Below are 12,347 nucleotides of genomic sequence, written 5' to 3' on the forward strand. Positions count from 1 at the left end.
CAGGACACGTTGCCCTACTAAGGCATGAAAAGGTTCACAAATTGACCACTTCTTTGTTTATTATGATGCAAAATTAAGAGTTTCTGATTTCAGTTATTTAGTTATATTGAGTAATCTTTCCAGTGCAAGTGAGGGTTAGTGTTGGTTTAGTTGTAGATTTAGTGTCGGAATATAAAGTTTGTACAGTATAAATATCTTTACGGAAAAATAGAAACACATCACGTGTATGTGTGGGGGGTTCACAGTTTCGGTTGTCTCAAAACCTGAAGATCATACTGGGATCTGCTCTATAATTTGTATTCTCTCTATAATTAAAATGCTAAAATAAATCTACGTGATATGTCATTATCTGTTCGACATGTAAAGATAAAAATTTGCTTTAAAACTAAAAACACATGTCAATATTATGGATGAAGCAGACGGGTGTGCTCATCCATGCCTGTAGGTGGCGGTGAGCGCGCAGTCTGAGTGCATTGACTCCTGCAGAAGAAAACATCTCAAGCTTGTCATGTGTGCGTAGTGTGCGCAGTTTAACATACAAGCCATGGAAAGGAAACATATGTCCGCATTTTCTATTTATCAATCAGTATCAGGGGCAACAACACCAGCGGAGCAGGTATGAATGTTCGATATGAAAATATAGAATTTGTTTGCATGCGAACCCTCTCTAAAAGGGACATCTACCCTAAACTCATATTTAAAAGTCCATATTAAAGTATAAATGTGATATATAACGTTACGTCAAAAATAAAGATTGCAATATAAACATCCATCCATCCATCCATTTTCTACCGCTTATCCGAACTACCTCGGGTCACGGGGAGCCTGCGCCTATCTCAGGAGTCTTTGGGCATCAAGGCAGGATACACCCTGGATGGAGTGCCAACCCATCGTAGGGGCAATATAAACATGTTGTGTAAAAAGATCTGTTATCTCTTGGTGGGACCATGGTGTTCTTTTGATTAACGGTACCGTGAGAATAGCATGAGACGAGGGCTGTATGTTTTAGGGATTTAACCATATCAAAATCTCACCGCACGGCAATGCCTCGGTATACCGCGCACATCACGATATTACTAATCGCAGTATTAAAAAGTACAAATGGTGACTTGAAACGTGCCATAAGCATAAGCATCTCGTGCCATAAGAAGTACGAGTTATAGTATGAGATGGAATGAAATAAAATAATTGCACCAGATAAACCTTGTCATAGCAGGTAACATCTAATATTTTCTTTCACTTTCTTTGTTACCACAATAATATATCACGTGACCATGATAATATTGAGACACTTTTGCTATTGAAATAACACGAAATCTATAATATTGTTACATCCCTATCCCTGTTAAGTTTACTTTGTGTTTGGCAGGCTGTGTCCCCTCCAACAAAGAAACCCAAAAAGAAAGAGAATGTCATGCATTCCAACAAGAAAACAAATAAACAGAAAAGAGGGAAAGCTGTGAAATCCAGCGTAAAGCCCAGCAGCAGTGATAAAGGTCAAGGCGAGGTGAGTGTTTGACTGTTATACACCAGTGTCAGTGTCAGTGTCAGTGTCAGTGGAGTTATGGAAGCTCATGTGTTTGATGAGTGATGAGCTCATGTGTTTGCAGAAGTCCTGTGTGTCCGAATGCAGGGAAGGATTCAACATTCCAGCTCTTGACACACTTCTGACAGATCTAGCAACGGTCAACAACAGCAGAGAGAGAGCCAATAGACTTTTCCAATGGCTTATTCATCCAGTCCAAGCCAAAAGCTTCTTCAGGTCAACACACAAATCTATTAAAATAAATTATCATTTAGTATGTTTTTTTTAGCAATTCAGTTTACGAGGAAACACAGAAGTGTCCCTGTCAGCCATGTTTACATGTTATACATGTGTCATTACACAGATGTAAACCATGTTTGCAAGCACACACAGCTCACAACAGATGCTTGAAATCATTCAAATTTTATTGGGCTTGAAGAAAAGTTCTACTTTAAATATGACCCTGACATTTCTTGACAATTTAGACGATGAAGTGTCTCTCAAGTTACTTTGGAATAAGAAACAAATTCTTCCCAATTACAGGGATAACTGGGAGAAGAAACCGATTTTAATCCAACGACAGAATGCAGACTATTACAAAGGACTCTTTTCAACTGCAGAGTTTGACCTCATTTTAAGAAATGTAAGTAATTGATCTCTGGGTTATGTTTTGATTTAAACAGAATATGAAGGATTAGTGGTATGTGGTTGTCAGACGTAAAGGTTATGTGTTCAGGAAAATGTTCAATATGGAGTGAATTTAGATGTGACGAGCTACACGAACGGCAAAAGAGAGACGCACAATCCTCCTGGAAGAGCTTTACCCTATACAGTCTGGGACTTTTATGAGGTACTGAATCTGTCTACCCTGCTTTCCTTCCTACAGTTTGCTTTACAGTTAATAAGAGATGACAATAATCTAGCATTTTTTACTTTGTCACATAGTAGATATATATTGTTGTCGTGTGAACATTCTTGAAGTTGTCATTGCATTACAATCAGAAGATATGAATATGAAACGTGATTTTTCGGTGTTGTTTCACAGATGTTATTGTTTGTTTGTTGTCAGAGCGGTTGTTCAATCAGAATGCTCAATCCTCAAGCTTTCTCCTCCGCTGTATGGCAAGTGCTGTCTATTCTTCAGGAGAAGTTTGGCAGTATGGTGGGAGCAAACACGTATGAAACAATCATCATTTAATCTGATTCCTTTGCTTCACGGATATGATTTCTCATCAAAAAGGTTTTGTTCTGTTGGCGTTGACTGGTTTTCAGATATCTGACGCCGCCGGGGACGCAGGGTTTTGCTCCACACTATGATGACATTGAAGCGTTTGTAGTGCAACTCGAGGGTAAAAAACACTGGAGGGTGTACAAACCTCGGTGAGTTATTCATTATATTCTTTATTAATGGGGCTAAGGTGCCCAAATACGTTTTAGGCCCACAGTATCTTGGTGAGATAAATGAGATTAGGGGCTGTAATAACTAGTAGCACCTCGTTTTCCATCCCACAGTTCTGAAGATGAAGTGTTGCCCCTGGTGTCCAGCCGTAAGGACACAATCTTTAGTTTCATACAAGGAGATTTTATTTTAGTATTGTTTGTGTACCGAGTCATTCTCTGTGTTGTTTTCTCCTTCAAGCTAATTTCAGTCAGGCAGAGATCGGGCAGCCCATCATGGACGTGGTGCTGGAAGCGGGAGATCTGCTGTATTTTCCACGTGGTTTCATTCATCAGGGAGACTGTCTGCCAGATACCCATTCACTGCACATCACCGTCTCATCGTACCAGAGGAACAGCTGGGGAGATCTGCTGCTGAAGGTGCATCTCGCCACTTTCGGCTTCAGATTCACAAAGTGCATGTTTTTAAAGAGCGTTGACGATGTCTCCACTCTCTTATTTAAGAATTAAAATATTGACATTAAGTATCTTTCTCGGAAACAATAATGTCCTGGACGGTTCTTTGTGCTTTCATGAGCAGTTAATGCCGGCAGCCATGCAGATCTCCATGGAGGAAGATGTTGAGTTCAGGAGGGGGTTACCGCTCGATTATCTTCAGTACATGGGAGTTCAGCACTCTGAGAAGGTATTTGTCATTGTTTGATTGAATTTGTGTTGATCCGTATCTCCTACTGTTCAGCCTCCACCGTGTTAAACTAAAGCTGTTCATGCAACTTCATGCAAGCTTGACTTATTATCTGTTTGCAAATTCTCTTGCACATTCCTGCTACATATTCACAGTTTATCATAGAATATACAGTATGTACCTTTTATATTTTTATTTATATTATCCGTTGTTGGAGCTGACCTGACCTAAATTTCACTACTGGTTGTATATTCTCTGTATAACTGTGTATGTGCCAAATCAAAATCTTGAATCATGCCTGCGAACAGGAAGATCCACGGCGAGATAAATTCATGGCACATGTTCAGGGTCTGACGAAGAAACTGGCTCATTTTGCACCGATAGATGCGGCTGTGGATCAGAAGGCCAGAGATTTCTTGCATGACTGTCTTCCTCCAATGCTGACCGCAGGTCAGTTCCTAACGAACATTCCAGATTTAAATCAACGACAGTATTATAACTAAAGACAGCGAAGATAAGAAAAATGTGTTTGTGCTATTGGCTGTATAGGGAAGATAAATCCAGTCATGTGTGTTCAGTCTGAATATCATGTCAAATGTCGTTTCGGTCATAAAACGTTGTTGGTGTTTTGTAGAGGAACAGGCCAGCAGTGTGTATGGTGCTCCTGCCCGGTGGAGAGATGGAGAGGCTCTTGATGTGGCTGTTCAGATAAAGAATCAAACTCAAATCAGACTTGTGCGTGCTGGAGCTGCCAGGTAACAGTCAGATCCGTAATTTAGTGTTTTCTTTTACACTTTAGTGTTTTTTTTTACACTGCAGCATACATTTGTATTCTATATACATTGAATATAAATTGTGCAAATTTTGTGTATTTGTAAACTTTGATGTTAATATTCCAAGTGTTTGTAGATTTGCATGAATGGGATTTTGTTAGAATAAACCTTTTTTTCCTCTCTACAGGTTATGCACTGATGGGGACAATGTGTTGCTTTGTTACACTACAGAGAACTCCAGAGTTTACCATAAAGAACAACCAAAGAGTTTCAAGATACAGGCAGAGGTGAATGTAAACTTGAATTATTTCATTGTTGATGTTTTTTGAACACATGACTGATTTTCTTTTCTATGTCAGCACATAGATGCCGTGGAACTTCTGATTCATTCATATCCTAGGTTCATTACTGTGGCCAGTTTACCGTGCGACAAAGCGGCAACAAAGGTACTACACAAGTAATTTTAAATTGAAAAAATTAATACAAGTATTTATCAGTTTGGAAGACTCATTTTATTTTTTACAGGCGTCACTGGCCGAGCTGCTCTTTGAGAAAGGACTGATTCACACCGCCAAACCTTTGACTGTTGAATAAAAATACTGTTCCGTATCATTCCGTTGTTATTTGTTCAGATCTTTAAGAAATCTTAAAAAGTTCATGTACTTAGTCCAGAAAAATATGAATACTTTCGCAATGATTAGATTCTCTCAGTTTATTCATTTAAATTCTAAAAGTATTTAAATGTGCAGTAGATTTGGAAATTGCCTGAAGGAAGATTTTTGTGGATATTGATCGGTTAATGGTGTAATGTTAAACTACACTGACTCTCCCTAAACGTTGTTTGTAGTGATTGTTCAGGTGAAGAAATGAGCAATGTGGAATGTTGATTACGAGGTTTTATTGATGCTGCAATCAACATGTAATGGCATAGCATCTGTGAAATTAAAAACCACAAGGAATTAAGAGAACTAAATGCAACATTTATTGTGTCATCATGCTTGCAATCAGAGACAAAGTGGATGAACAGACAATACACACATATTGACAATTTAGGGGTCAGAGAGTCAAATAAATATCACTGCAGGGCAATCTCACTTCCAGGTGTACTGCTCGCCCGATTTCAGTTCCCTAAAAAAACCCAAAGGTATACATTAGGAAATATAATTCACTAAGATGTACAGTTACTTAAACATCTTCATGTGATGTACAGAGTCAGATCACCTGCTGTATAAAGCACTCTTGTTTCTGAATGCTGTGAGTTTCTGATCATTCCATCTGTCCATATAAATGCCGACCACAAAACCCAGTGGAACCAAAATGTTGACCCAATGTTCACGGATCGCTGCTGCAAAGTTCACCATGATGCCTGTTAGAAAAGAAAAAAAACTTTTTCCATTGACATCCATTTCAATCAATTTTTTTATTTCAACAGAAGAGATAGATGAAACCTTTACCATTTCACCATTAATGTACAGTGCAGTGGGAGATTTTGTGTGATCAAAGCAACTGAACACACTTTGACATGTCTAGTTCATTTTTGAGGGTTCTGCGGTTTGACAAATTAACCTTTAAAATTAAGAATTGCAAGTAATCTCTCGATAATCGGAGGTCACAAAATTTGCATGCATAATAGAAAATTAATGCCGTTTAAAATACATGAATGAGTAAATTACAGAATGTCACTATATCTGTCCAAACGTAGTCAACTAGTTTGCTAAATCCAGTTTAAAGCAAAACAATTTGCAATATGAACGTCAAATAAACGATAATATTAATAACGTGTTGTGTTGGGCTGAAGGTGACTGACTGTTGGGCCCGAAAGTATATCAGCTACTTTCCTCTTGTAAAAACGCGATTTTACCTCATTCTCTATGAAAATCCCATTTCAAACATCTCTCTAACCTAAATGTTCCAGCATGAGTGTTATAATGTCTGCGTTAATGGATACATATGCATTTAAATCCCACTTACCGTCTGACTCCTCTGTGTTATTAGCACAGCAGCATTAGCATTAGCCTTGGGGGTTGGAGGGCACGGGACGAATCCAACTATCAACGCTCGGGGGAGAACTGAAACTCAGAACCAATTAAAAGTTAAAAAGGTAGTTTTTACAAGTTAAAAATGTAGTTTGACTAAATATCTAAGACATAAAACAAAATAAAAATGTTGGTTTTTCATGCCACACGCACAAGCATCACTGCATAATTTCTATAACGTTAATTCAAAGAGGTGATTTTTCGGATAAGTATTTTTGCAGTTTTACCACCTTATATTAACACTTTAAACAAAAAAGTCTGTTTATCTCGATTTCTTGCTGCGCCGGCCGAACAATGAAAATGTATGACATCAGAATTCCTTCAAAAACGATTTTGGAAGTAAATCTCCCTTAATTAAACGATGAACACGGTTATTATAAGTTAACTACAAAAAAAACGATTTTTTTTTAACTTACCAACCACTTGCAAACTATTGTTATTTTTTCTCCGTTAAAAAAACCCTCAGTCGGTGAGTGGAAGAGTCCGGTGTTGTGACGTCAGCAGTAACAGTGATGGCGCTGGTCTCATGCTGCAAGTGTTCAGTTTTACGATGAGTTAAAGATGATTTTTCATCGTTTACGGCATTTAATCGTTAAAAAACCGTCTGGAAAGGAAAAGTGACACAACGAGATAAGGGTACGAAGAGTTTTATTCAATCATGTTTCATCCTTTTATAAATCTGTAGCCTTATTCTGCACTGCTTGTGTTGAATGAGTTTGATGAGGAGAAAACTCAAATCATTCACAAATGTAGATTACACGTCCATTACATCATGGTCTAGATGAGAGCTCTTAATAATAATACGTCTGCGTGGTGTGTTTTGATTGTAATGAATGAGGAAAAGTGTGTTCGTGTACTATTTAATTTCCTTTATTTTCTTGTGTTTACTTATAGATGTTCAGTTTTGTGATCATTTGAACAAGAATAAAGAATGCACATAAATGCTCCATGAACAAATAAATATCTAGAATACTTCAGTATTCACTTAAGTATAAACATCAGTAAAATTCCTAAATACTATTCAGTTTGTGAACCGTAGTATAGTAATTGCTTTATACATTTACTGTGCATATTACATAACACTGCAGAATACTATAGTATACATTTAAAGTTAAGTGATAACTACAATTTACTTCAGTTCACTATATTAAATACTACAGAACTGTTCATGTGGGATTATTGGAGTAATTTCACCTTAAATGTAAATAATAGGGGGGATTTACTTAAATCTGGACACGTTCTGGTCCTCTTAATGTCAATACGTGTCCCACTATATCTCAATTCTTACAGCAGATGTTTTTCTGGTTTCCTTTGTCTAGTGTATGTGTCCACCAGCTTCCAAACCACATGCATGCTGGTGGTGACAGGAGGAAAATGTGAAAACAATGTCGTCATCTTGTTAAAACATGCTGTTGTGTGTTCTGTTCTTCCTCGCAGTGTGACCGTCAGAAATCATAATGACGTCCATCATCAAACTGACGGCTCTGTCCGGCGTACAGGAGGAATCTGCTCTGTGTTACCTGTTACAGGTGGACGAGTTTCGCTTCCTGCTGGACTGCGGCTGGGATGAGAGTTTCTCCATGGATATCATAGATTCCCTGAAGCGGTACGAGATGATCCGAATATCTTGGACCTCTTTCCGCGAGTCTTGTGTTTGATTTTCGTTCCGTCTCTTTTAGGCATGTGCATCAGGTGGACGCGGTGCTGCTCTCTCACCCTGATCATCTGCACCTGGGCGCTTTGCCGTACGCTGTGGGTAAACTGGGACTCAACTGCACCATCTACGCCACAATCCCTGTCTACAAGATGGGCCAGATGTTCATGTACGATCTCTATCAGGTGAGAAAGACCTTCACGGGTTCATTGATGACTCAGCAGACGGCACTAACATCTCCAGCAATTTTAGATGTGTATTGAAAAAAAATTAATAGCTTGTTCAATGTCTTAGTCACGTCACAACACTGAAGATTTTAGCCTCTTCACGCTAGATGATGTAGATACAGCATTTGACAAAATCCAGCAGTTGAAATACTCGCAGATCATCAACCTGAAAGGTAAGACTCGTATAATAACTAGATTCAATTCTCTGTTGTGGTGTTATGTTTGGTCTTGATCATGATTTGGAATCAAACAGGCAAAGGTCACGGTCTGTCCATCACCCCGTTGCCTGCCGGTCACATGATCGGTGGAACTATCTGGAAAATCGTGAAAGATGGAGAGGAGGAGATTGTGTATGCTGTGGATTTCAATCACAAGAGGGAGATGTGAGTGGGAATAAATGTAAACGGAGAAAATATGCAAATCATTTTAAAATTCAAGTTCGCTCAAAAATGATGTCACTGTTGTGTTTGATGCCAGTCATCTGAACGGTTGCTCGCTGGAGACGATCAGCAGGCCGTCTCTCCTCATCACCGACTCATTCAACGCCGCATACGTGCAGCCTCGCAGGAAACAGCGCGACGAGCAACTGCTCAGTAAGAGAAATCCTATTCAAAGTTTGAAGGTGTAATGATAAAGAAGACTTTTCTATGTTCAGATGGTTCACACACACACAAACCATTTGTAGTTTTCAGAAGCATTAAAGGACAACATATCCAGCCAATGACAAGTGAGGGATTTTGCTTCATTTGCATGTGTGTGTATACATATCATCTTCAGCTAATGTCTTGGAGACGCTCCGCGGTGACGGGAACGTGTTGATCGCTGTGGACACCGCAGGGAGAGTGCTGGAGCTGGCACAGCTCCTGGATCAGATCTGGAGGACCAAAGACGCAGGGTTGGGCGTCTACTCGCTCGCTCTGCTCAATAACGTCAGCTACAATGTGGTGGAGTTCTCAAAGTCTCAGGTCACTTTTCATTTGATTAACAACTCACTATAGCTTCAGCCTGAAGCGACGTGGTGATTGACTTTGATCCTCACGGTCTCTCACAGGTGGAGTGGATGAGCGACAAACTCATGCGGTGCTTCGAGGACAAACGCAACAACCCCTTCCAGTTCCGTCACCTCTCCCTCTGTCACAGTCTGGCAGATCTGTCCCGCGTGCCGAGCCCGAAGGTGGTTCTGTGCAGCCAGCCTGATCTGGAGTCCGGTTTCTCACGAGAGCTCTTCATTCAGTGGTGCCAGGACGCGAAAAACTCTGTGATCCTCACGTACAGGACCACGCCGGGAACTCTGGGACGCTACCTCATCGATAACCCGGGAGAGAAGAGGATTGAGCTGGAGGTCAGGAGGAAGATATGACACAATCAGCGGTCATTTTACTTGCCAAATACTTGAGAATTGTGATGTTTAACACGGTTTTCTATTTGCTTTGAACTAAACCAGATAAGAAAACGCTGCAGACTGGAGGGTCGTGAACTGGAGGAGTACGCGGAGAAAGAAAAGATGAAGAAAGAAGCTGCCAAGAAACTGGAGCAGGCGAAAGAGTGAGTGACTGTGTTTGCTAATCAAATACTGAGGGACTTTTATTAGTGATGCTCATTTCTTTTATACAAATCTGGGCTGTGTCCTATAATGTAAGGATTACTAACAGCATTGATGTTCAGGGAGGATCTGGACTCGAGCGATGAAAGCGATATGGATGATGACCTGGAACAGCCTGCCGTAGTGAAGACCAAACATCACGATCTGATGATGAAAGGAGAGGGTGGCAGGAAGGGCAGCTTCTTCAAACAGGCCAAAAAATCCTACCCCATGTTTCCCACACATGAGGAGAGGATTAAATGGGACGAGTATGGAGAAATCATCAGGTGGGGGTCGAAAATGTCATTTTCTTTTCCTGGACAGTACTGTGGTGTTAGGTCAAAGAACACTATGTAGAAATAGATATAGAAATACTGCGGTCATTTTTCCAGTGGTCGGTTTCAGTGTACAGAAGGATTTGATGCTGACTTTGGTTTCCCTTAAAAATGATATTCTGTCATCATTTAATCACCCTGTTGTCATTTCAAACTGCTTGACTTTCTTTCTTCTGCAGAACACAAAAGAAGATATTTTGAAAATGTTGGCAACCAAAAACCATTCCACATTGACTTCTATTGTATGGACGCAAAACCAATGTCAATGAGGACCACCAACATTCTTCAAAATATCTCATTTTATGTTCTGCAGTAGAAAGAAACTCATAAAGGTTTGAAATGACCACAGGGAGAGTAATGATGACAGAATCTTTCTTTTGAAGGTGAACTATTCCATTAAGGATCGCTATTCTGTTTTTGCCTCTTCATGACCTTTGACTCCAGGCCGGAGGACTTTCTGGTTCCAGAACTTCAAGCCACTGAAGACGAGAAGAGCAAGCTGGAGTTTGGATTGACCAATGGAGACGAGCCGATGGAGCAGGACCTGTCCGACGTTCCCACAAAATGCAACAGCATCACACAAACATTAGACATCAGGTGAGAACCTCGTAGGTCATAAAACCCTCACGCCCTCCCCAATATGGCGGTCCTGTGATGTACAATTCTGCGAACAACGCGACATCTGCGTGTCTTTATGATATGATCTCTTGTAACAAAAGCTGGAACGGTCACGGGGTTTAAAAATGTGAACCATTATATTCTGCTGTGACACTCAGAGCTCGAGTCACATACATCGACTACGAGGGCCGATCTGACGGCGACTCCATTAAGAAGATTATAAACCAGATGAAGCCCAGACAGCTGATCATCGTTCACGGTCCACCCGAGGCCAGTCAGGATCTGGCTGAGTCCTGCAAGGCCTTCAGCGGAAAAGACATCAAAGTGTACACCCCCAAACTTCAAGAGACCGTGGACGCCACCAGCGAAACACACATTTACCAGGTGACGTTCCCTCTTCTCTGTGTTGAAGTGGTTGGTTTTCCAGCGATGAGTGATTGTCAACGTGTCGTTTTGCTAATGTGTCGCACAGGTGAGGCTGAAGGACGCGCTGGTCAGCTCTCTGCAGTTCTGTAGAGCCAAAGACACAGAGCTGGCCTGGATCGACGGCGTCCTGGACATGCGTGTGGAGAAAGTGGACACGGGGGTTATCGCGGAGGTCGGGGATGTGAAGGATGAAGGGGAGGACGGCGATCCGGCCATGGAGGTGACTACGACTTCAGAGCTGACGACTGAACCCAGCAGCGTGGCTAACCAGCGCGCCATGAAGACTTTGTTTGGAGAAGACGAGCGAGAGATCTCGGAGGAGAGTGATGTCATACCCACGCTGGAACCACTGCCTGTTCAGGAAGTGAGCGAGAGAGATTAAAAACATCGCACTCCTCGATTCAACATCATCATTCGTGTGTTTTTATAACATTGCACTTTTTTCTCACAGGTGTCGGGTCATCAGTCTGTGTTCATCAATGAACCACGGCTGTCGGACTTTAAACAGGTTCTTCTGCGTGAAGGGATCCAGGCGGAGTTTGTGGGAGGAGTTCTGGTGTGTAATAATCTGGTGGCCGTGAGGAGAGTAAGTGACTTTACATTATAGCATCTTTATAAATTTTTTGATGGAGTGTCTGTTGTGATGATCCTCAAGTTTGGCTGACCAAAGCTCTTTACACAACGTTTGAATATATTTGTCATCTGAATTGCATAGAATTTAGAACAAAATCTATTTTATTGTCATTATTTTCAATATCTCTCTCTCTCTCTCAGACGGAGGCTGGTCGAATCTGTCTAGAGGGCTGTCACTGTGACGATTATTACAGGATCCGTCAGCTGTTGTATCAGCAGTACGCCGTCATCTAGTTCCTCTCGTTCTCATCAAGACTCCAGTTTTTCAATTATTTCAATTTGTAGCTTTATAGATTGTGTATATTTAATTGTTTTCCCAAGCGATGAGGCCTGTAGATTTTGTTCAGAGCTGCTCAACGCCAGGAAATTGATTTTTCACACTTTCGTTGGTGCACTGATAAATTTCTGTTTTCATAACAAAACTTTGTGTCAGTGTGGGTTTGTGCGTTTACATG

The 12,347-nt window shown here is 40.7% G+C and overlaps 3 protein-coding genes across 3 annotated transcripts; 2 read left to right on the forward strand and 1 right to left on the reverse strand.

The window, feature by feature from the left end:
• Positions 1-489: 489 nt before the first annotated feature.
• On the forward strand, positions 490-4,990 carry riox1 (ribosomal oxygenase 1). The gene is made up of 15 exons (XM_056764733.1): positions 490-616; positions 1,370-1,507; positions 1,611-1,762; positions 2,069-2,168; positions 2,262-2,375; positions 2,595-2,701; positions 2,798-2,905; positions 3,038-3,072; positions 3,165-3,343; positions 3,504-3,608; positions 3,917-4,058; positions 4,243-4,363; positions 4,569-4,668; positions 4,741-4,827; positions 4,907-4,990. Exons 1-15 carry the CDS (start codon positions 545-547, stop codon positions 4,973-4,975), a joined length of 1,629 nt encoding a protein of 542 aa, XP_056620711.1. The 5' UTR covers positions 490-544; the 3' UTR covers positions 4,976-4,990.
• A 350-nt stretch (positions 4,991-5,340) lies between these two features.
• LOC130434529 (NADH dehydrogenase [ubiquinone] 1 beta subcomplex subunit 1-like) lies at positions 5,341-6,852 on the reverse strand. The gene is made up of 4 exons (XM_056764734.1): positions 6,834-6,852; positions 6,353-6,450; positions 5,603-5,747; positions 5,341-5,509 (listed from the first exon to the last, which is right to left on the reverse strand). Exons 3-4 carry the CDS (start codon positions 5,740-5,742, stop codon positions 5,473-5,475), a joined length of 177 nt encoding a protein of 58 aa, XP_056620712.1. The 5' UTR covers positions 5,743-5,747; positions 6,353-6,450; positions 6,834-6,852; the 3' UTR covers positions 5,341-5,472.
• A 42-nt stretch (positions 6,853-6,894) lies between these two features.
• On the forward strand, positions 6,895-12,308 carry cpsf2 (cleavage and polyadenylation specific factor 2). Its single transcript, XM_056764732.1, has 15 exons — positions 6,895-7,053; positions 7,855-8,023; positions 8,097-8,256; positions 8,366-8,471; positions 8,552-8,681; positions 8,776-8,891; positions 9,076-9,263; positions 9,350-9,640; positions 9,743-9,843; positions 9,964-10,167; positions 10,660-10,812; positions 10,992-11,217; positions 11,306-11,623; positions 11,711-11,845; positions 12,034-12,308. Exons 2-15 carry the CDS (start codon positions 7,875-7,877, stop codon positions 12,124-12,126), a joined length of 2,370 nt encoding a protein of 789 aa, XP_056620710.1. The 5' UTR covers positions 6,895-7,053; positions 7,855-7,874; the 3' UTR covers positions 12,127-12,308.
• Positions 12,309-12,347: the final 39 nt, after the last annotated feature.

This window comes from Triplophysa dalaica, chromosome 13, assembly GCF_015846415.1.
Source record: "Triplophysa dalaica isolate WHDGS20190420 chromosome 13, ASM1584641v1, whole genome shotgun sequence".
Taxonomy (NCBI): Eukaryota; Metazoa; Chordata; class Actinopteri; order Cypriniformes; family Nemacheilidae; genus Triplophysa; species Triplophysa dalaica.

Excerpts from the sequence above, each read along its gene's own strand:
- LOC130434529 (XM_056764734.1), bottom strand. The coding sequence starts at position 5,742 with ATGGTGAACTTTGCAGCAGCGATCCGTGAACATTGGGTCAACATTTTG. Across the intron at positions 5,510-5,602 it reads AAGAGTGCTTTATACAGCAG|GGAACTGAAATCGGGCGAGC; the intron begins GTGATCTGACTC and ends GGGTTTTTTTAG.
- riox1 (XM_056764733.1), top strand. The coding sequence starts at position 545 with ATGGAAAGGAAACATATGTCCGCATTTTCTATTTATCAATCAGTATCA. Across the intron at positions 4,059-4,242 it reads TCCTCCAATGCTGACCGCAG|AGGAACAGGCCAGCAGTGTG; the intron begins GTCAGTTCCTAA and ends GGTGTTTTGTAG. Across the intron at positions 4,364-4,568 it reads GTGCGTGCTGGAGCTGCCAG|GTTATGCACTGATGGGGACA; the intron begins GTAACAGTCAGA and ends TCCTCTCTACAG.
- cpsf2 (XM_056764732.1), top strand. The coding sequence starts at position 7,875 with ATGACGTCCATCATCAAACTGACGGCTCTGTCCGGCGTACAGGAGGAA. Across the intron at positions 9,264-9,349 it reads TGGAGTTCTCAAAGTCTCAG|GTGGAGTGGATGAGCGACAA; the intron begins GTCACTTTTCAT and ends GGTCTCTCACAG. Across the intron at positions 11,218-11,305 it reads GCGAAACACACATTTACCAG|GTGAGGCTGAAGGACGCGCT; the intron begins GTGACGTTCCCT and ends TGTGTCGCACAG.